The 24,389-nt window shown below is 45.8% G+C and overlaps 1 protein-coding gene across 4 annotated transcripts in view; it reads left to right on the top strand.

Annotated features, from left to right (window-relative positions):
- The window catches only part of Kirrel3 (kirre like nephrin family adhesion molecule 3), a 564,018-nt gene that overhangs the window by 430,611 nt on the left and 109,018 nt on the right, over positions 1-24,389 (top strand). For all 4 annotated transcript variants that reach the window (XM_070038307.1, XM_070038306.1, XM_070038310.1 and 1 more), the window contains exon 2: positions 19,472-19,549. In XM_070038307.1, coding sequence (XP_069894408.1) covers positions 19,472-19,549 — 78 coding nt within the window. The remainder of the gene's footprint in view (positions 1-19,471; positions 19,550-24,389) is intronic.

Genomic DNA, 24,389 nt, shown 5'->3' with positions numbered 1-24,389 from the left:
ACGTGACCAGCAGTGGTCCAGATCCAGGGGCAAATCCAGATGTAGAGACTAGAGGAAATAGCGTGAGAGTACAAGGAAGGGGTGACATTGTCCAAAAAGAAATGTACCCCTTAGTTGACCAATGCAACTGTGACTTTGTATATCATCTTTATAATAGCAATTAAGAAATTAAATTCTTTTAATCCAGATGTGGAAACTGATAGGAGCATGGTACTACCCCACGAGCTGCCCCGTAAGGCAATACTTGCCTCTTGGATGCCTGGAGATTTGACCTGTTTCTTCTGTCCTCCTCCCTCTCCCAAGTCCTCCGCTTCCAGGGGCCTCCTACTTATTCCATTCCCAACATGCCCGTAAGAGTGGCTATTGGTTAAATGAGTGAGTAGTTTCTGGGGACATTGAGTGCTCAGCTGTAGGGAAGCCCTGTAGAAATCTATAATCAGTAAATCAGAGGAAGGAAATCACAAACAACAAGCAGAACTTAGAAAGATGAGAGATCTACCGTCCCAGGTACCTGAGCAAATAGATCAGCTGAGCTCCCTGGACCCAGATGGAATGGAAGAAATTGGATTGTACATTCACCTGTGTTTGAGAAACTAACTACCCTCCCAAGTGGGGAAAACTAAGGGCTCGTGGTAAGCCCATACTACTGTTGCCTGTCTTGGACGGCTTCCTCACTTTCTGGGGCTATTGATGGCCTGCCAGGAGGGAGAATCTCCCTTGCAGAGACGGTAGTGAGCTTCCTTGGTCACTGCCTCATGGAAGTGGCACATGTTGGTAGACAGAGCCTGATTCATCCACATCTGTCCCTACCACCCCCTAGCGGTGTGACCTTGAACAAACTGGGACACCTTGATTCCCTTCAGTGTTGACATAACCCAAACTAATATAAATCCTTGTTCTAGGCACAGCAGGGATAGAATAAGTGAGGGGATGAAGTGTCTTTCCAGATGGATGCCTGATTCTTAGCCTGTGGTATCCCTTTCCACCGCAGAGCCAGCAAGCCCAGACCCGTGCGATAGGAGAGCCTGCGGTTGTTACGTCTCCAAACATGTAGTCGGCCCTCAAGACAAAAGGAGCAAGACTAGGGCATAGTTTGAAGGACAGAAACCCATTGGTCAGGCACTGTTCACCACCACCTATGCTCCAAAGGAGGCAGGTAGATTCTAAGCTCCTCCCCTAGGGCCTATACACACACACACACACACACACACACACACACACACACACACACACACACACACGCACGCACGCACGCACGCACGCACATACACCTGCAGCATACTACCACTCACGTCATGTATACACACTGGAGTGCCCTCTCATGAACCCACGTAATGCCATGAGCTGTAGACATACCACCCATGGGGAAATCACACCCAAGCCCAGAGGCACCTACTATTTCCAAGCTTCTGGACTAGAAATTCACATTCTGCTCGCCTCCTCCTTTATGAGATGCTGAGGAAGGATCGTATGTAAAGTCAGGACTTCCAAAAGGAACCAGGGAGATGTTCCATATATCAAACATTCTAAGGGGTCTTTCTCTTGGAAAAGAAAGGATGCCTAATGAACTGGGTATACGAGGGGTTTCTCTGATTCTGTATGGTCCATGGTGCAGATTTGGGGAGTAAATGAGTCAACGTTTTGGGGCAATATAGAGGAAGTTTCAATTGCTCTCTAAAAGATGAAAAGTACCCATTGCAGAGTAGTAAGTGGCTCTCTCTTTAGAAGGAACCAAGAGGAAACCATTTGTAACTCCAAGAACTGCCATAGAGGGGATCCTGCACTGGGTATGACGGTAGGATGGATGACCTCAAAAGCACCTTTTATGTGAAGACATTCTTCACCCAGCTATGCCCTTGAAGTGCCCTTGGCCAGGATGATGTCTACTACTGTGGCCAGCTATGCATCCCCCTCGCTCCCAGTTAACAGAACCATACTGGTAAAGCAAGCTTCTAAAACCTTCTTCCCAAGAAAGTGGAGGTATTCCCTGAGTTCTGCCCCAGTCCTCGGCCATCTACAACCCGAGTTCAAAAGTCCAAACACCACATTTGTTTCAGATGACATTTTGATGAATTTAGATCCAGACCCACTCAGCTTATTGATCCTAGAGAAAGCCACCCCACTGCATACTTCATCCGTGTGCCACGTACTGGGTCGATATGAAACACTGCCAAGACAAATGTTGCTGAAAGAGGACTTGTAACATTCTTTTTTCTCTCTCTTCCTTCTACACCATCAGAGCCCTAGCCAATTGCCTGGCCATCTGTATTTCAAAAACAAAACAGGTTCTCAGGACCCTTTTTAGCATCATTAGCCATGGGACTTTGAGAAACCCCTTTAAGCTTCTCTGGGCCCAGTTGTTTTTCTCATCTGAGAAGTAGGGAAGTAATGATACCCTTCCCATGCTGGGTACAGTGTAGAGCAACAAGGGGTGTGTGTGTGTGTGTGTGTGTGTGTGTGTGTGTGTGTGTGTGTGTGTGTGTGTGTGTGTGTGTGTGTGTGTGTGTGTGTGTGTGTGTGTGTGTGTGTGTGTGTGTGTGTAAGTTCCCAAGCAGATACTCAAAATATTTTTCTTTTGCATCCCAATACAGAAACTTCCAGCAGGGTTAAGACTCTCTTACCCTCTCCTCAACTATTGAAAAAGGGCACTGGGCACTGCCAGTGTGCCTCACCAAAACAAAAAAGAAAATCCAAAGAACCCTGAGGACTGAACGCAAACAAATAAATCCACACATACACACCCACCTGCCATCAAACCACCCTGCAGTACCTACCCCAGTCCTTGGCAGGCCCAGGCACCTGAAGTGACACCACACACGCTACCCACATGTGACGGGCTGTAATGAGAGCATGTGAAGATACTAAGGCCCACAGACATTACATGACTCATCCACATTCATATGGACCTATCCACCACTAAGAGATATGTCAGAGAGAGGAGCTGAATAGAGACTGTTGGAAAGGAGTATCCACAAAAGCAAAAATCACTGTCCAGTCTACCATACTATCCATAGGAATCAAAGATAATACAGTCAGGTCTCAATGTTTGATGAATGAATGAATGAAAAATCTCAGACATGAAAACTTGAATTCCCAGAAGGCTGACCATGCCTGCAGCTGTCTGTGGCGTGTTTCTATGGAGGTTTGGAGTATGAGAGACACAGAGTCTTCAAATTCACTCCCACCTCTCATTACAGAAGGATAGAGCAAAAGATAAGAAACCATGGCCGCTTCTATAGGGGGCATGATGGCAGAGAGACAGAGAGAGAGAGAAAGATGAAGAGGGAAACTGAATCTATTACTGAACACTTTCAGATTTCTTTCTTGTCATTCCTTAAACAATTCAATATAACTATGATTTACATCGCATTTACACTTATTAGATATGATAAATAATCTAGAGATGATTTAAAGTGTTTAAGAGGATGACTTAAGTAATGTGCAAATAGTCTGCTGTTTTGCATGTAAGAGATGGAGCATGGAGAGAGTTTGGTGTGGAGAGGAGGTCCTGGGATCAATCTCCCAATGATACTGAAGGACAATTGGTACAGGGAGGGCCATTCCAGAGGAGAATGGAAGGGTGAGAGGATCCGGGCCAAGAAGAAGCTTCTAGAAGAGTTGAAGTGAGTGGGATGAGATATGTCAGACGTCAAATGGTACAAACATCCCTACTAGAAGGGACATGAAGCCAGAGGCAGAGAACTCAAGATCCAGGACCCATGCTCACCGTAACTCACATGTCCAGCCCTGGGGGCAGAGGGAAGGCCATTCTCATCATTCAGTCTGGGAGAAATACTACTTTAATCTGAGTGACTCTGGACAGAGTCACCCTCTGTGGCACGTTGGACACCAAGTGACTTCTGAGGCTCCTTCCTGGTTCAAACATCCTGTGACATTTCAGACTAATGCCCAAGATCAAATATGTACACAAGACCAGAAGTATAACAATACACAAAGACGTGCACGGGCAAATCTAATGAAAATCATATCTGATCTTCAGGGCTGGCTGGGCTGGCATGTCTTGTATTCACCTGTAGAGCCATTCCCTGGCTTCCATACCTCATGGTTCCCCAACTCCCCACCCTTAGGGAAAGAGAAGTCCCAGTGGATTCCTTGTACGTCTCTCCCTATGAAAGAAGCGGTTTGTGGCGTTGCAGGCGGCAGCAGATAGCAGGGCGGTCAGACCCGGGACAGGTACAGAATTTCCTCTCACTCCACAGAGCTCCAAACACCGGGGAAAATGGTTCAAAGTCCTTTCAAGGAACCCTTCCTATGGCCCTCAGTTTCCCTGGTTCTGTTTATGATTAAGTCACAATCATCCAGCAATGAATTCTTGAGATTCAACAAAAATCTAAAGTTAGATTTTTTTTAAGAGGTTCTTAATTTGGAGGCTGCTGTGACCTGAATATTTATGTCTCTTCCCCAAATATATGTATTTAAGCCTTCACCTTCCAAGACAACAACACTAAGAGGCACAGATCAGTGTGAGAGAGAGAGAGAGGGGAGGGAGAGAGAAAGGGTGAGGGAAAGAGAGAGGGAGAGAGAAAGAGAGAGAGTGTGTGTGTGTGTGTGTGTGTTTTCTGGGTCTTGAACTGGCACTGTCCCTAAGCTTTTCTGCTCAAGACTAAAGCTCTACCACTCTACTTGTGGCTTTTTGGAGGTTAATGAGAGATAAAGAGTCTCACAGCCTTTTCCTGCAAGTTTATGCAAATACAGCTCTCATAGATCCTGTAAGGAAAGTCCAAGGGAGCGCATGAGCCCATTCTGCTGTGTGAGAATGCAGCAAAGGATGCCGTTCACCAGCCAGACAGCTGGCCCTCACCAGACACCAAAGCAGCCTTGATTCTGCATTTCTCAGCTTTTCACAACTGTGAGAAATGCTGTCTTGTTTAGAAATCCCTCTGTCTATGGTAGTGTGTCACCACAACTCAAATGAACTCAAGACTGGTGGCGGAGTGGGAGGCATCACCTCTTTGGAGAGTGATGACAAGCTTGGGTCTCACCACTGAAACACATACACATTCGGTGTGCACGTAAACTCATTGGTGTCAGACTCCCTGTTGCATCTCCTTCTTCCCTCCCACACAGGTCCTTCCACACAGGCCTAAACCTTCAGTCTCTCCATTTTTGCAAATGAAGAAACTGAGGCTCAAGAGAATGAAATCACTTCCCCCCCCCCAGGTTACCCAGCATATCAGAGCAGCATCTTAATGAATTTTCTCTTGGGAAGAGCCATCCGTGGGTCTGACTCAAGAACTCTACCTCCAGCAGAGACTGTGGGTCACCCCTTGGCCCTGCCACAGAGAAGGCAGATGGGGACAGCCAGGCTGGACGGCCAGGGGCTCAGCCTCTGAGAACTGGCCATAGCTGAGCTTCTTTTTCTGTAACAGCCAACCTTCCCTGTGGCTTCAGCCAGAGAGGCCTTGAACAATGGCTCCTGACTCTCTGAGCAGCCTGCCACACAGAGCCCTCCATTGAGGGGAAACTGAGGCACTCTGGAGCTGTTTGCATTATCATCCACACACACACACACACACACACACACACACACACACACACACACATATTGTAAGCAGGAGGTTGAGATTGGTGAATGGCTAAAGTCTATACCTAGGGGAATAGGTAAGGACGAATAGAAATCAGACGCTAAAGTCAAGTGGACTGAGTTTCAAATCTCAGCTCCATTGTCTTAGAGATAAGCTGACAGTTAACCTTTCCAAGCCTGGGTTTCTTCACCTGTACGATCAGGATAACATAGTACTGCCTGTTAAGGTTAGTATCTGAACACTATTAAATGAGATACTATTAAAACAAGATCATTTATGTGACGTGCTTAATGTCAAGCCTGGAGACACATTTTTAGCTGTCTGATCACACTGCCCCATGGGTTCCCAGAATAGTAGATCCTCCTCGGGGTCCCAATCCATAAACTTCACTGTCACTGAATAGAGAATAGAAAAGACAGCAGCTTCCATACTCCCAAGTATTTGCGAAGAGAATAAAAGGCTCTGGAGACACGCTCAGAGCCAGGAGCAGCTGCTGCCCCTGAGAGGTTGTGAGTTTGTCCTGTCTGGAGGCTGTAAGAGCCAGTCACCACCTTCCTGGAAGGTAGAATAACAGCAATGGTCAGGGAACAAGCCTCAAAGAGCTCTCAACAGACCTGCAAGCTCTCAGTAGACCTCTACAGCTTTAGTTCAGCAAACACAGAATCAAGGTCTGGAGGGTTGGAGAAATGAAGCAGAAACAACGAGCGAAGCTTTCTATCACCTGGAGTCAAACCTAAAAGCCCAAACTAAGGCCAGCAGCCTATGTCTCACGTATGAAGGCTCAGCCTCTGAGATGCAGATGAGTCGGTTCTCAAGGAGAAAAAGGAAGGCAAAACAGGCCTGATTACAGCCTTGCCGATTATGTTCATGTAAGTCTTTCCATCCTGGTGGGTTTGAAACTACCAGTGTGACATGACTGAATTTGGCGTTGGGAAGAGACATGATCCATCACCTCTTCAGGATCACTGCATTTTCAAACTGAAGAAAGGGCTGGGAATGTGGCTTAGTGGTACAGTGCTTGCCTAGCATGCATGAATCCCTGGGTTCGATTCCTCAGTACTACAGAAACAGAAAAGCCAGAAATGGTGCTGTGGCTCAAGTGATAGAGTGGTAGCCTTGAGCAAAAGAAGCACAAGGACAGTGTCCAGGCCCTGAGTTCAAGCCCCAGGACTGGCAAAAAAAATGAAACTGAAGAAAAAGAGCCAAAGGAGGCCATGCATGGTAGTGTATGTCTATGATCCCAGCTATGTGGGGAAACAGATCAGAAGGATGGGAGCTCAAAGGCCAGCACAGGCAACTATTAGAGAGACCCAACAAATGAGCTAGATGTGGCAGTATTTATCTGTAACAAGAAAGAGGCATAAAGAGGAGGAAGAGGAGGAGGGGGTGGAAGAGGAGGAGAAGGCAGAAGCCAGTCCTGGTCATAAAGGACAAGATCTTATCTGAAAAATAACTGAATCAAAAAGGGTTTAAACATGGCTCAAAAGGGAGAACACCTGATTAGCAACTATGGAGCCCTGAATTCAAAATCCCAGTACTTCCAGAAGGAGGAGAAGAAAAGGAAGAGGAGGAAGAGGAGGAGGAGAAGAAAAGGAGAAGAGCCAAGAAATGGTTGGAAGAGACGCATGTCTGTGCAAGACATTTCAGGGGCTAAAAAATCAATGGCCTAAGCATCGTGTGCTGGCTTCTCATGGCTTTAGGAGCTGGAAGAGGACCTGTCTTGTAAACCAGGAGAGCCCAAGATGTCACATGGTGCCAGCCTCCCCGTTTAAATAACCCTCTTTCTCTTAGAAGGGCCTTCCTTACTGGGTCCTCTAGCCAAAGAACTTTCTCCAAACAAACAAGATCCTCCTTTGCATTGCTCTGACCATGTCTCTGGACTAGGCAGGGCCTAAGACAAAGTCTCTGATGGTATTGGTCAAGACAGTAGCAGAAACACAGCTGCACTGTAACCTCTGGAGGTATGACTTCCTGAAGAGACCAAGGAATGGCTGGCATGAACCCTCATCTCATCTGAGACCACGCAGAACAGCTCATGAATGATATGACTTGATGGATGGATGAAGTAAGGCAGGCAAGAGGTGACTCCCTAGAGGAGTTGAGTCTAAGCCATTCTCACACTGTAATACATGAACAAAGAGGCACAGATGACCACCCATACACACATATGCATACTCACACACATGCACATGCAAACACGTATACACACCCACTCTTGCACATCCTCCAAGTTCCCTTCATCCTCAGTTTTTTGCTGGGGCTGCTAGATGTGTTGGCCCCAAATGGGGTCATGCCTCTGGGGCCCAGCTATTGATGTGCAAGATTTGTGCAATCGCTGGCATGCCTGTTAGCAATCAACCTCCCACTGGGCCAGCCCCGTGGTGAGTAAACTTTCATGTTCTTATTAAGTGATGGCTGGTGGTTCCGAATCACTCCCCTGAATCTGTTTGAAGCTGATTCCTTAATCAAAGCTACCAGGATCCCCTTCACAGACACCCCCACCATCACTGACAGGTTATTATTAAAGAGAAGAAAGGAACTTGAGTTTTTATGGCTGCCAGCTTAGATCTAAGGGCCTGAGGGAGATAGAAAGCACTTGGGGTTTGTTTGTGTTTTTATTTTTATTTTTTTGCTCACAAACCTTGTATTCAAATGTTAGTTCTGCCATTAGCAGCTGGGTGACTTTGGGCAAGTGCGGGACCTCTCTCATGATTCTCAGAAGAAGTTTCCAGGTGTCGTGAGAGTGAGTAGACCTCCTTTCCATAAGGTATCTGTGACAATATATATGGCAGGTAGAATCGATGGCAGGATCCAAGCCATAAATGGCAGGGCAGACAAAGCTTTCCTATGGCCTTTACCCTAACCTTGTCCTGGAGACAGAACTCTGTGGAAGTGCTGTAGCTCCCCTACTCCCATCTCTCCTCTTACTCCTCCCTGAGCACAACAGGAAGAGTCTGCACTGGAGCTTTCTTGCTTTTATTTTTTATTATTATCTTTAAGTAGTCGCATAGAGAGGTTTCAGAGCAGCCTATCAGTTCATGAGTACAATACATCTTGATCCAGCACCCCTTCCCTCTTTCTCCCCCATCTCCCTCAACCCCACCCATCCGCTCAAGTTACCTGATTCCATGTTCACCTACGTACAGTGAATAGTATTGTGACTATATTCGCCCACCTATCTTCACTCTGTCTGCTTCCTCACTTTTAAAGGCAATAGATACATCCAACAGGGGCCTCCATCGTAGCTCTGAGGAGCGCTAGATAAATAATTGCTAAATAAATAAATAAGTGAAAATAAACAAAGAAAGCCTTCAATGAGCTTGAATTGCTGCCGTGCTGAGAGGTAACTGACAGATTCAATTTAATTATAAGATACAGAGTTGTAATGGAGTGTGCAAAGCCCAGGGAGGATTTCGGTAATGGGAGGCCAGCAGGATTCCCTGCCTCTTCCGCGGGGTCTTCTCCTGACCCCCGCAGCTTCCTGGATGTCCTCACTGGGTGGGCTGGGGCCGGCGGGTATGCAGGCAACTGCCTGAGCTTTGCTCTGTCTAAGAGGCTGAGGTCTCAAGGTTGGCTTCAGCTCCCCATGTGGCTCAGGTTCAGATGCCTTAGAAGATGATTGCAGCTCAGAAAACATGAGAAGAAGCGAGAGGCACAAGGCTCTGGATACTCACCTAGACATGGCCACTAGGCTGCCAATATGGCAGCTATAATTAGTCAGGGAGAGACATAAACGAGCCACCACCACCTGACCCTCTCCTCTACTGTTTGTCTACCTTGAAAGTGGAAGGGGTACCTCCCAGGCCCCTAAAACTTTACTCTCTTCCTGCTTTGGGGCAACTTCTCCTTCTGTCTGCACTCATCTCTGTACCAAATGAGCACAGACATCTCCCTCCACCTTGTCCTGCAAGGCACAGGAATCTAGGGCAGAGGCTGGGTGTCCTGCCCCGCCTGATTCCCGTGATAAGTTCTTAGGAGCCTCTCTCAATCAGTCCCCTGCCTCTGTGATTTTACTGGGGCCATAAGTGAATGCCAAGGTGATGTGTAAGCACATTACCAAATTGTAGCCACGCCCCTGCCGCCAAACCCATCCTGAGCAGACAGACACCATCCGTGCCTCCCAGCCGCACCTCCACTCCCTGCCTCTCCCCAGCGGGTGATTCTCCCTTCCCCACCCCTGAGCACCAGGCTATGGTGCCCATGGCTGTCAGCCAGCGTTCTCTGCTAGTTCTTCTTTCCTTCCCCAGAATCTTGGCTGGTCCCTGGGTATTGTGCACACATCCAAACCACAATCTGGACCAAAGCATTCATTCCTGTATGTATGACAAAGCTATTTCCCAAAGAATTCTTCAGCCAACCTTATTCTCTCTCTCTCTCTCTCTCTCTCTCTCTCTCTCTCTCTCTCTCTCTCTCTCTCTCTCTCTCTCTCTCTCTCTCTCTCTCTCTCTCCTCTCTCTCTCTCTCTCTCTCTCTCACACACACACACACATGCACCTATACACACACAGATTATACTAGAAATCCAAAGAATGTCTCACTGGTTGTATGGCCCTGAGAATATTCTTTAGCCTTTTTGATGTTCAGTTTCCTCTTCTGTCAAATATACATACGATTAACAAAGATAACACTTGCAATATATGTAGCCCAGAGACTAATAAATCACAACCAGTTGGTACTTGGCAGCATTAGTTGTAGTAGCTAATGAGGGCATAATCCCAGGTGGGTGAGTGCTTAGTGATGCTAACAACCACAAAGAGACAGAAGGCTTGACTGTGTCCACCTCTAAGGGCAACAGCCGAGGTCTACATTCCAGTTTGTAAAGGAGTATTGGGGAACTTTGCCAACTATGGACCTTTTACTGATGGACAAGCACCCCAGAAGGCAAACTCATTTTGAGTCCGCTAGTGGCCATGTCAGAATTTTAAGCAGTTTATCAGTGGATAGCAAGACTCCAGGCAGAATATGAGGGGAGGAGAAGAGAAAGAAAGAAAGGGATCTAACCTTACCAGGAAAGAAAGAAAGGTAACAATAGACAAGGTATCAGAGAGCCGCCCCAAGGGGCTGAGATTCAGAAAGGGCACAGAGTTATATCTCAGGAAAAGACAGTGGAATGTGGCATGATTCGCCAAACACCAAGTCAGAAAAGGCCTTCCAAGCTTTGTTGCATTCCAGCTGCAGGACTCCGAGCAAACTTCTTCCCTCTAAAATGTCAGTTTGTGGGAAATGGAAGTATAGCGCCATGGTAGCACTTATACAGAATGCATGAGGCCCTGCATTTGAGCTCCTAGAATTGAAAAAATACATCAATTTTTATAATTAACATCAGGGATGATCATACCTGCTTTTCTCAAATGAAATGAGACACATTGAAGCCCCATTGCTGCTCAGTCCGTGTTGGCTGTCCTTTTCCTCCCTGACATATACAGACTTGGGCCAATGAAGCAGAGATTTAAAGGAGCCAAAAGATGGATGACCACATGGGCATCTGGGATCTGGGGCCAATAGCAACACAGGCAATTCTAGACTCCACAGCTGGCGGTGAAGAGCTGTTAATATTGCTGCCTGTCTCAGCCATACAGTGGACAGGGCTATGCCAGCCAGAAAAAAAAAATTGGCCTATCTAGGACAGCTGTGGAGGGAGCGCTGACAAAGGGCTACTTGATGTCACCACTGCTGTTGCTGTAAGAAACTATAAAGCCCTCATCAGCAGATATCCGAGGTAGACTTGAAGTGGTAGGTGAGGATAGGTCATGAAACCTTTTTGGAATGATCATAATGATCAGCAAGTCTTCTTAAAAGATAATAAGTCAACATGAGCTTTCAGTATCATCCATTACTTTAAAAACTTAATTTAGGACCGCAGCTGTTTCAAGATTCTCTTATAAGACTTTAATTGGTATGTAATAGCATAGTTAATTAAATACAAATCAATAGTTTAAAGCAACTAATTGATACTTAATATGAATGGGGGGAAACTCGGTTCTAATATAATTAACTCATATTAAATAAGCTATGAAATAGCAATTATGTCTTTACAACAATGTAAAGTTTATAGTTCTTTAATAAACTTGGATTAGCAAGCAATGAGACTCAAAAATTATGAAACAGGTATTATGGGGCTATTAAACATGTATTTGTTGTCCTAGAGGGCCAGAGCCAATCACTAGTCGAGATTAAGAAACCTTTCCCATCCTCTCCTTCCGTCTCTTTACTGTAGAAGTGGATCAGAAAACAGCCATCTCTGCTTGATTTATGGCCATCCTGGTTGGCTGTGATGTGAGTAATTATGCTGAAAATGGGACTCCGTGGAACAGAGGCAGGAAGCAGAATCAAAGTGAAAACTTCTCACGCAGAAAGCCACGGCATCCTGTCGTGGGTGAGGAAGCATCCTAGAACAGAATGATGGCTGTTAAGAGACAGTCATCTGTGAGAGAGGCCACTAGGTAGGACACCCAATAAAAACAACCCCAGTATGACTGGGCAGCCTTCAAGGCTAGTGCTCTACCATTTGAGCCACAGTGCCACTTCCGGCTTTTTCTGCTTATGTGGTGCTGAGGAATCGAACCCAGGGCCTCATGCACGCAAGGCAAGCACTCTACCACTGAGCCACCTTCCCAGCCCTGGTTTTTTTTTTTTCCTCTCATTTACCTTTTCCCAAGAACAAGAGCTACGCCTCCATAATTAAGTCATCATTCAAAACATTTTGAACTCTGAAACTTCACACTCAAGAAGTTTTGGACTTGGGAGCATTCCAGATGCTTGTGTTGCCATGGTAAGAGAATAAAATGCTCAGTGAGTAACATCTATGCAAATATTCTAAAGGCCCAAAAATCTGAAATATTTCTGATCCCAAGCATTCAGATAAGGGATACTCAACCCACATATTCCCTGTATAAATCCCATTGGAATGGAAAGCCTTGAGTGATTTGGGCTTGTACATGGTACCCTATGAATCAGTGTTTGTGGGATAGGTTTTAGTCCAGTTGAATTTGCTAACAAGTGCTGATTGTGGGTGGGGAGGGAGGGAAGTGAATGTTGGTAGGGCCTACCCACACTACCCCCCTGTTATTCCACCATCAGATATGCACCAAGGCCAATGCAGCTGGTTAAAAATATATGTATAAAAACAGCTGGGCGCTGATGGCTCACGCCTATAATCCTAGCTAGTCAGGAGGCTGAGACCTAAAGATCGTGGTTCAAAACCAGCCGGGGCAGGAAAGTCCGTGAGACTCTTATCTCCAATAAACCACCAGAAAACCAGAGGTGGTGCTATGGCTCAAATGGTAGAATGCTAGCCTTGAGCTGAAGAGCTGAGGGACAGCAGCCAGACCCAGAGTTCAAGCTCCACTCCCGACAAAAAAAAAGATAGATAGATAGATAGATAGATAGATAGATAGATAGATAGATAGATAGATAGATAGATAGATAGATAGATAGATAGATAGATAAATAGATAGATAGATATGTATGTATAAAAAATACGAAACAGCCCCATGTACTGTCTCTAGACTATCTCTCAACACTTCTACTTTTACTCCATCCCCAGGACCTCTACCTTCTTAACCTCTCCTGTTACAGTCTCCTGGCTAGTCTCCTCAACTTCCTTCACTTTCCCAGTTCTACCATGCCAACCTGGGAGTTCGTCAGGTGACCTTGGCAAAATCATTTCACCTCCTTGAATTTCCACTTCCACATAAAGAAACAGAAAGTGGGAAAGAAATAGAGGAAAAAGTGGCAATCCTCTAGACCCCACTCTGATATTTGGTTTCTGCTTAGAGGGTCTTAGTATCAAGTAAGTACAAATAAGAGAACCAAAGCTCAGAGAAACCCTGGAGACCACCCACTGTTATGGACAGCAGGACAGCATCAGCTAGCTCTGTTAGTTTGGAGTTCCGAAGCATCTTAGCCTTTAGTGACTCCAATCAGGTCCAGCTGGCTTTTTCTCCATATGATCTGAGGCACCGTCTGGGGAATTAGAGCTATTTTCAGCTCCTCTGCTCCTACATTGAGGAGACAATGATCAGGAGGACCTGAGGAAGCTCTGCTTCCTTCCAGTTGTTTTGTGATCTCTGGCGGTCTTCAGAGAACAGGGCGGTAGAGCAGATGTGAAGCCATCTTCTTTCTCTCATCTGGAGTATGGCAGTAGTCTCCCAGCTGCTCTCCATTTAGGGTCATCTCTTCTATCATCGTTCCCTGCACTAAAGTAATTTTTCTTCAATGCAAGGATGCCCTCCTTTTCCCTGCTTAGCAGTAGAAGAAGGTCCAGACTTTCTGGACACTCATCTGCTAGCCTCCAGAGTCTGGTGCCTCTCTCATCTCTTGTTCTCTTTGTGAGAGCCACACCCCACTGCCTTCTTACCACACTCTATTTCTTGTTTGCTAGTTTTCTGGAGACATGTTTGAGTCTCAATAAGATTGGGTGTAAAAAGGTTTAGTCTTCACTACTGAGGAGGTAAGAGAGTAAAGATGACAGCATCAAAAAGTAAATACTCAGCCAGGCGCCAGTGGCTCATGCCTGTAATCCTAGCTACTCAGGAGGCTGAGATCTGAGGATCATGGTTCAAAGACAGCCTAGGCAGGAAAGTCCGTGAGACTCTGACCTCCAATAAACCACCAGAAAACCAGAAGTGGTGCTGTGGCTCAAGGAGTAGAATGCTCATCTTGAGCTGAAGATCTGAGGGATAGTGCCCAAGCCCAGAGTTCAAGACCCATGACCGACAAAAAAAAAAAAAAAAAACCCCAACTACTCTGCCATGTACAATCCCACCACCTTACCACCTGAACTATGTGGTGAGCACCAAGCTAAAGGTAAGACAGGAAAGACCTCCTCCCAACGGCCATGTCCATGTGTTAAATGGCCTCAGATATGAAGAGGAAGTTGGAGTGTCTGTCCATTCTCACCAGCTTGAGCCATGGGTACCTGAGAGCCCAGTGACTTATGAATGAGGAATGAGCAAGAACCATCCATGACCAGCATGGTCTTCCCATTGGTAGGAGAAGGCTTTAGGCACCCCAAGAGTGCCCAAGAGCAGAGCACTCTTGGAAATGTAGACCCAGCCAGCCCTTCCCACCTCTCTTTCCCATAATCTTTGGCACCCCATCCCCACTATCCCATTCTGGTAGCCATGATGGTCACTCTGTCATCAGTTGCCAGAGGGGTGCTGAGCAGTTTTTATGATGCTGTTCCTCATGGGCAATCCTGGGCCCTGCCAAATTCATTCCAGAGGATCATGGCCAAGAGATATAGCCAGAAGCCATGGGAAGGCCAGCTCCTCCCCCTTCCTGTCTGTATGGGTTTGCTAAAGCCACTGTAACCAAGTACCACATACATAGCAGATGTATGTTTGCTCACAGTCCTGAATGCTAGAAGTCCAAAATGGAGATGCCAGCAGGACTGGCCCCCTCTGCATGCTATGAGGGAAGGGTCTGTCCAGACCTCGCTCCCTTCTTGCCTGATAGATGGCTGTCTTCCTATTGATTCTTTCTGTTATGTGCTGGGGGTGGGGGGAGGGGAGGGTTGTTCGTTTTTGAAGTTTCTCTTTGAATGTGAACATCAATCGTGCTGCGTTTGGGGGCGTTTAACTCACATTTTTACTAGATCACCTCTGCAAAGTCTCTGTCTCCTAATTCAATCCCATTTTGAGGTGGTTCACGTTTAACTCATAGCACTGCCCTAGCCTAGACCACTGATCTCTGACCTCTAGTCTCTGGTCTGTCTTCTTTGTTCAGAGCATCCATAGCCCTGGGATCCTCTCAGTTCCTTACCCTCAGAACTCAGCCAGAAATCAGCCCTGAATTCTAAGCTGGGTACCATCAACAGCTCACAACTTCTGCCTTGAATTGCTCTTTGACTACTTGGAGCTTTGGTTTCTAAATCCAAAATGGAGGAAATAATTTCTACCTTGTCTACTTCACAGAGCTCTTGTGAGCATCTAATAAGATAGCAAGAATGACAGCATCCTAAAAAAACTAATAATAATAATAAGTAGGCCACCAATGGGAAGTAACTGCACTGTGTCATTATTACTATGAGCAAGAATAAAGGAATTCTCAGTCTGGAAAGAGTCCCATCCATACCTTCTGAAGCTGCAGAAAACCCATTCCTTTCTAAAGTCCTCTCTTTTTATTCCTCTCAAGAGGAAACCCCACAGCATTCCATACTTGTGGAACATTTCCCCATTCCAATGAATTACAACTTTCATTCACTCAATAACCATCCCTACCCTAACCTAAACACATTGTGCTACATTTCAGCCCATATGTTTCCAAGCCTGCCTTGGGTTAGGGAGAACTATTCACTCCCTCCAATATTTCTAAATGGGCTCTTTCTTCAAGTCAATATACAGTGTCCCCAAGCACTTGCCATGCATCAGATACTGTGCTACCTACAAAAAGCTCGGAGCTGGAAAAGAAAGCTCTGTGGCCCTTCTGGTACCCATAGTCTACAGAGCAAGTATTCCCTGGGGTACAAGCTCTCCTCCCCAGGAAAGCACCAGTAACTTTTTGCTTACACAGGCAACATTGCCTACATTTTTTTTCCCCCTCCTTGGTCAGTACCCCTGTCAGACACACATCTCCTCTGCAGATGTTAGGAATGTTTCCCTTTGAAGCCAGAACCCAACTCACGTCAATCATTTTCCACAAACACCTCTGGGGATCTCTAGATGTTTCTTCTTGCTGAGGAAGCAATACACAACAGCCCCGATTCCTACTTAGAGAAGATCTCCTCATCTTGCTGTCCAGCGTATGACAAGGAAAGGTGGGAGTCTAGTGGCTAGCTACCTCACAACGTGAAAGGCTCCTGTTCTTTCCAGCATATTCTATGATCTCTCCCTTAATTGCCCAGTTAGTTTGACTTGCTGGGTGTTTCCCCAAACCTCCTGCTTCCTCTTCATTCTATCTACGGTCAGACCTCTCCCCATGGATGCCTCCAGATTCATTTTCTCCCACGCCAGTTCCTCCTATGTGCGTCTTCTACCTGTGGACTTCATGAACTCAAGTTTAGTTCTGCAAATCGCTCCAAAGAGTACCCTAAATTCTCATTTTGTTAATCCTCGAACGTGTCTGTGCTTGCAGGGACCCCCCCAATGGCTTCTCCCCACTTTACAGCAAAGACTCAGCCAGAGCGTGCTCTCACTTAATCAATTTCTGCAATGTGCTTATTAGCGCCTTGTAATGTAGCCGTCTAAATAATTAAGACTAACCCACACGTGTCAAATTAAATGAGCCAAAAACACTGAGAAATTACTTCGTCCTCGATTTCTTTTATTAATCAAGTTTTTAAAAGAAAAAAAACTTCTTTTCCTATTCATTTACAAAAAAAATCAAACATAAGCAGGGTGACTCTTACTTATAATAACTGTGTGTACGCGCGGTCTCTCCTTGGGCAATCACCTAGGGATATCTTAGTATGTGACATAGCACAGGCTAGGATTGTCTTAATGTGATAGAGGCCAGCAATGTAGATAATCAGATGCAACAAGTTGTGCATACTCTAGTCTTTGGGAGAATTCTTCTCCCTGCCCCTTGTCTGAAAGTACAGGGTATTGCTTTAAAAACAAAACCAAGACATTGGCCAAATCCATCCAGCATTTTTCTGCACTCCTCCCACCCACCCCTTACCCTGGTTCAATCCATGAACACAGACTCCCTTTCTCATTAGGACCGTCGCTGATAGGATCTAGATAGGCGTGAGTCAATGGTGAATGGTCAGCAACTACATCATTCTGATGGTGAGCAGCGTGCCCATGATTCTAATGGGCAGGCAGACTCTGCCTGTCACCAGCACACTTGAGCTTTCAGTACAAGAGGCTATTGTTGGCGGGAGCTCAGTGCCTCCTCACAGCTTGTACTTCCACGGGCTCCCTCCTGTCATGCTGCATTCCTGCCTCTTGGAGGTGGTTGTTAGAAAGAAATCCACAAATATAGTAAGTAAACATCAAAGGGGCTTTGATCCACATGGCCCTCTACAGAGCGGGAGCCCCTGAAGAAAGGGCCAAGGCCTTGGATGGGAGAACTTAACATCGTCAATTTGGGCGTCTGAGATGCAAGGCTGTTTGAAGTGAGGGCAGTTTGCCTGTGCCTTCAGATGAGCGAGTGTGCAAGGGAAGGAAGGAAGAGAAGTGAGTGCCTTTGGAAACATCACCCTCAGATCTGCCTCTCTGCTCTTCAATGATAGTCAATAAACCCCTTTAAAGAATCAGGAGATCAAAGCATGCAGCATCCCTGGGCTGTAGCATTCTGCTGCCACCTGCCATGCTTTGTTTCTCTCTAGGGCATGAGCCCCTAAGCTTGACTTATCTGGGTCTCCTGAGCCTTCCCTTTTATCCTGATACCTTCAGAGGGTGGACCCACACAGTACAAGGTGGAATAGAGAGGTATGTGGAGGAATAAGACAGCTGTCAATCCCTCAACAGCCATGACACTAGCAGGCTGTATTGTGCACCCACAACTCAATGAAAGCCTCCTTCACTGAGAAGCCAAGGGAGGAAGCAGCAGGTGCCCAGGAATCTTGACAAGACCAGGGAAACATGGGAAGTTTTCAGGGAAGGGGCAGATAGAATCACATTCCCTCTTCCAGAAATCTATTTGCTCGATTCCTGACAGCTGTCCCATTTGAATGACTTCTGAGAGAAGAGGTGGAGACGGGAATCAAAAAGAAAGAAAGAAAAGAAAAAGAAAAATAGGGGGCAATCAGTTAGCATCGTTGAGCCTCAGTTTCCCCATCTGGGTCATATGAATGGCAATGACCCACCTACCTATCTCATAAGGTTGTTATGGGGGTGAAAAAAGTTAGGTATGGAATTGCTTCAAAACCCATAAAGTTCTTAAGACGAATCAGGATTAAAGAATAAACAGCAGAAAGAAACTTGCCTTGCCTTTGCCAGTTCAGTGCTCACACACAACAGGCACTGATTTACAAAATGCCGTTCAAAAGACAGGTAAGTTGTCTTACATTTGCTACCTGGAATTGTTCCTCTATCTTGTTTTTCCAGGAGGTCAAAGCACATTGAGTTCTGTGTCTCTCCGACATGCCAATGTTTGTAGAGTCTGTACTTCAGAGATCCTGGATGATGGCTCTGAACAGTGTCTCAGTACAGGCATGGGCAGGATTCTCAACCCAGAAACTCACACATTCTAAATGGTGTCTTTTGCCTTCCTTCAACCCCTGTATCTTCCCCAAACTCACCCAAATCATGTCTTCTTTCCTGGGTTACCCTGTGTGTCTGGTTGCACTGGTACTACTTTGGGAACAGGACTCTGTGGGACTCTGCCCCTCCACTGGTTTATCTGATCGCAATCCTCAGGCACTGTGGAGACAGTCTCCAAGTCTAGAATAGAAAACTCCTCAGAACCCAAGATTCATAGTTAAAGCATGGATTCTGGAGCAAGACTCCTTGGATGGAGATCTTGGCTTCACCACCAGTTGGCTCTTTTCTTTTTTGGGGGGAGGGTGGGGGCAGGGTCCAGTCGTGGGGCCTGAACTCTGGGCCTGGGCGCTGTCCCTCAGCTCTTCAGCTCAAGGCTAGTGCTCTACCACTTGAGCCACAGCGCCACTTCCAGCTTTTTTCTTTTTGCTTATGTGGTGCTGAGGAAGCGAACCCAGGGCCTCATGCATGCAAGGCAAGCACTCTACCACTGAGCCACCTTTCCAGCCCAGTTGGCTCTTTTCATCTAAGGCTGTTTCCTTGAGAATCTGTGAATAAGGATGACATGAAACATGGATAGTAATGGTGAACACTCCATATACTGTTTGCGAGAATGTAATAAGAATTACTGAATTACAGTTATGCCTGGAATCCAGTAGGTGCTGTAGAAATTTTGCTAACTAAATATATAGCCCAATTTATAAGGACAACAAGGTCCATTTCCCCCTTGTAACACTTGATCCATTCTCAACTTACTCTCTCATGCTTTTCTTCCAGAGCTGGGCCTCCAGAAGAGAGGATGCTGTCTAGTGCTGGGCTACATGGCCAAGGACAAGTTTCGGAGAATGAATGAAGGTCAGTGAGAACCTCCCTACTGTTTCAGGTGTAATATTGGGTGGGGGAAGAATCTATGTCTATAATTGTGATCCAGAATGGCCAAGAGAAAGAACGTTGGCCATCTCTGAAAACAGAATGGGCAGCTCAGTTTGCTTTCCATGAAGCTGGGTAGAGAGTAATATGGGGAAAGGTAACTAATGCTGGAAACACAAGCTGTTGACCTGTAGCATTCCCCGTGGCTATCTTCCTTATTCCCTTTGTATCCCCTGCTTCTCTTCTTTTCTCTTCTCCTGTCTTTATTCCACCACCCACATACCCAAACCAATTAAGTCTGTCTCTATTGCCATTCGAGTCCAAATTTCTCCATCTTTCCCCTGGAATCATTCATGTTTCTTGAATGCTTATTGAGCAAGCAGTATCTTACAAGGCACACAGGAGAATCCTAAAGAAGATGAGGCAGTGTTGTATTCTCCAAGAGCTTGTGCTTAGAAATCTCTCTCTCTTCCGACTCCACTGACTCACCCCTCCCTTCTACTCCTGGGCCACTGTGCCTTCCTTCTCCATGTCTTTGCTAAGCTCACTTGGTCACAGAAGATGTGGGGAAGATATTGACCTTGACATTGGCTGGAATGTGAAAGGGGTTCTGTCATTTATGTGCCTGATGCAATAAAGAACCAAGCATTCCCCCCGCCCTCCAGCCATCTGTCTTCAGACAGCTAATAACCCTCTTTGTCAGATGCACAGACTGTTTGTCAGAATTCAAAAGTAGATAAACAATGGCTGGGGATGCCATTTATTCATTAAAGTTAGACAAATAAACCTTGGCATAGCACCAACCCGGCCTGCTGCGAGCTGGGCCCATCCCTCCCGAGGCTCAGAGTCCCAATGGCCTCACTCCTGCTCCAGGCAAAGGGGAAGGAGTTCACCTCTATCATCTCTGTCCCCCTCCAGTTTTAATGTCCTCTTCCTTCAGTCTGCAGCCAACTGTCCTCCCAGATCAGCAGCCATGACACCCCTCACCAGCCCTCACCAGCTTTGAATCTGACTCTGATACACTCATCATGGAAACCCAGGAAGCCCTCACCTCCCCTATTTGCCTCCCACCAGTACAAGAAGGCAGCAGACTCCAACAAGCCACATCTCATTTGTAGGAGCCCCATGGCTGAGCACAGCCAGGGGTGGGGCTGTATAGCTGACATCCTGTCTATCCATCTCTTTCATTGCCTTTTTTTTTTCTTTCTCTTTTCTCTATCGCCTCCTCCCTTTCCCAACACTGCTGTGTGTTCTAATTTGTGGGAATGGACCTTGCGCCTCTGTCCGTGGTGCTGAATACGCATGTTCTCTTGCTGACAATGCTCATTAGAGAGGCTGAATCTAGCTTCCTAGGGATTAGAGCAGCCAAAAAAGAAAGGGGGGGAGGGAGTTAGGAGCTGGGCTGTATTTGAAAGCTGAAACTCCAGGTGTTTGACCCCCCCAGCTTCTAGGTGACCAAGGAGGTGAGAGAATGCTGAACAAATTGAGATAACATGTGTGATGAGTTACAAGTCTAGACTAACGAAACAGACAGGCTAGAAGGAAGGAAAGACAGTGGGACCGAAGGGGAAAGCACAGGTGGGTGCCTTCCAGGCCCAGAGGGGTGAAAACTATTGGGAAAAGCGGAGGGAGAGTCCTGCTCCCACCCCAGACAGCCTTGCTACCCTAGTAACACATTATCTACTTGTCTCTTCCTAAAGCTCTGGTGCCTAAACTCCAATAAGAAAGGCATCTACAAGAATGGGTGGAAGGGAGTTGCTTTATGGTTTATAATTATCTTTTACAAATTCTCAAAATAATCTTTATCACTCCTACGTATTAATAATTAAGCTGAAATAGCAGCCCTGACACTGATCACAAAATAAAAATCTCCATCTATGCCATACAACTTATCTTGGCATAAATTGAACAAATTGATAAACTACTAAATAGAAAAAAAAGTAATTATTTTTCTCCAGGTTGCTGGAATTAGTGATCTATTGGAACAATTAGCTGCTTCTTCCATTAAGGATAAGATGCTGATCATTATATTTCCAACTCAGAATAAATAGAAAGGACCTACTTTTGCCATATGGAAGCATGTTTGTTTTGTTGAACAGTGTCTAACAAGGCGTCTGTCACTCAGAGAAGTGATTTCATCTTTCTTTTGTTTCCCTGTTTATTTTTGGTATCTTTTTATTTCTTTCTCTTTCCACCCTCCCCTCCCCCAAGTCCTTCCAAAAAAAACAACTTGGGAAGGGGCAAGTGGAAAATAATGAATGAACAGCAGCTTATCATAAGTTAGAGTAACTGCAATTGGTTCTGTTAAGCTACACAAAGCAATCAAAAAAAAATACTACTCAGAAGATCATTTAAGGAAGCCTGTGGTAGGCCATGAGAGACTTACTCTATATGGAAGTTCTTAATAGCTTCTCAGAGAGAGTCTACAGCCTACATGGGAATGGAGAAGGTTGGTGATGAGTATGTTTGTGTGTGTGCGGGTGCGTGCACATGTGTGTGAGTGTGTGTGTGTGTGTGTGTGTGTGTGTGTGTGTGTGTGTGTGTGTGTATCTGTTTGGCCTAAACACCCAGGAGGCATCCGATGGAGATACAAACAAAAGTCAGCAAAGGACAGGCAAGAACAGAGGAACTAAAGACAGGCTTAAGGATGTCAGATTTGTCTGACATCGTTGTCTTCATGTGATTAAGAACACCTTGCTTCAGAGGCAGTGCCGGAAGGAGATCATTTATTTATTCATTGAAAAACATCCATTGTAAACGCTAAAAACTGATGCCAGTTTTTCATAACAAGTGTCGGGCTTCCTTCTACACACCGGAGCCATAAAGTCGAATAAGATATAATCCCTGGCCTCAAGGAGCCCACCCTAGAAGCACCAGACATGCCTCAGTGCAGATATTAACCTCCACAAAGACATCTTGCCTCACAACTAACCTAAGTGAGATGTCTCTCCTTCCCCAAGATACACTCCACTGAGCCTTACCTAGTGGACTTCTCAACTTTGTGGTGATGTATATACTGCTTATGCATGCACCTGCAGCCCCCTTGTACAGAGTTACCTGCGGGAGGGCCAAGGTACTGCTTCCTTCTTCCTTTCCCAGCCCTGGGCTTCAGCCACTGTCTCTCACTGTTTTTAGTTAAGTAACTAAGGAGGACCATCAGTGACAATAGAAGAATGTAGAAAGTCTCTTACAGGTGTTATGGGGACCTGGAGAAGTTGCTCATCTTACAGAGCTAGAATGAGTCTTCATGTCTCTGACAATTTTCTGGTTCTAGGGCTTTCCATGAACTCTAGGATTTGAGTCTCTGTCTGAGAGGTCAAGAGCCAAGGCAATTTAGCAGAGTGGATTCCTTCCTTCCAACTCTGGCTCTCTAGCCTTATCATCTACTACTCAGCTGTTCTTTTTTTGTTTATTTGCTTTATTGTTATTGTAAAGGTGATGTACAAAGGGGTTACAGTTACATAAGACACACACACACAGTAAGGAACCAGCTATATGTCTGCCAAGTGTCTGGATATCTGAATTTAAATCTTCTCAGTACAGAAAATTGAATGATATTGGGTAAGATAGCCTGCAAGATTCCAAAATGTCATGATGCAAAATTTGGTCCTGAAATCCTGAAACCAGGTGCCAATGGCTCATGTCTGTCTTCCTGCTAAGATCTAAGAAGCGAGGTTCAAAGCTGTCCTGGGCAGAAATATCTGTAAGACTCTTATTACCATTTAACCAGTAAAAAGAAAGCTGGAAATGGAGATGTGGCTCAAGTGGTAGCACATCAGCCTTGAGCACAAAAACTCAGGGAGAGTACACTGGTTCTGAGTTTAAGCCCCAATACATTTGGCACCAAAAAACAATCAAAAAAAGAAACTCTGTCCTTTTTGCACAGCTATTAGAAAGAATAATATTATGTGATTTGGAGGGAAATGGATGGACCTAGAACAAATCATGTTAAGTGAGGTAAGCTAAGCTCAGAGAAATAAATAGTGTATGCTTTCTCTCATATGTAGAAGCTAACTCTGAAATGCACTGGGACATAGTAAATTATAAAGGACTCTAGGCTTTCACACATAGTGAGACCAAAGGAGACCAAAGGATTCTTAAGGGGGAGGAACACAAAGACACAATGCTTCTGTGCTTCTGATTACATAAAAATAATATTTATCAAAATAAGAGGAGAAAAAATAAGCAAAACAAAACCTCGGTCCTGGCTCTCAGTATACTACATACGTCTTGTTAGCACCACTTGTGACATAACTTTGAAAACTGTGGTCCTTAAAGGAACAGAACCAGGAAGTTGACTGGTTTTGCTCAGCAGCCTCCAATAGCATATCTGGGTTTTTCTCCTGCCTCTTCTCACAGAGCCTGTTCAGGAGCCCATCAGCTGCCTGCTGAGTGGAAGAGAGGCAGCCCAGCAGGCCTGCAGATAAAGCCATGCGTTCTTCTAGCTGATGGGAAGCGGGAGGAGGGTGGCCTAGGACTTCCATCAGGAGACTGGACCCAGAGAAGAATCAGAGTCACTAGTGTGGGCCTCGCTTCTCACTCTGATGATTGTAGCCACGGCCTCCTCATGCTCAGGGCACATAATCATTTTCCTGAGACAGTTCCTCCACTGCCTGCCAGAGCCCCCGGGATGTTGGCTAATACTGTCATTTTGTTAGTTGGGGCTTTGGGGTGTGTTTTTCCCCCTTATTTCATTTTTCTTACTGATGTGTTTTCCTCCACTGGGGCTGCAAAGCTGGTTATTTGTATAACGTCCCTGTTTATTATTTATGGCAAGACTCAGATTTCCAGGGCACTTTATGATTGTTATTTAATTCACTCAGCC

Source organism: Dipodomys merriami, unplaced genomic scaffold (assembly GCF_024711535.1).
Source record: "Dipodomys merriami isolate MVZ:Mamm:240054 unplaced genomic scaffold, mDipMer1.0.p SCAF_29, whole genome shotgun sequence".
Lineage (NCBI taxonomy): Eukaryota > Metazoa > Chordata > Mammalia > Rodentia > Heteromyidae > Dipodomys > Dipodomys merriami.
This window is presented reverse-complemented; position numbering and strand designations above follow the sequence as displayed.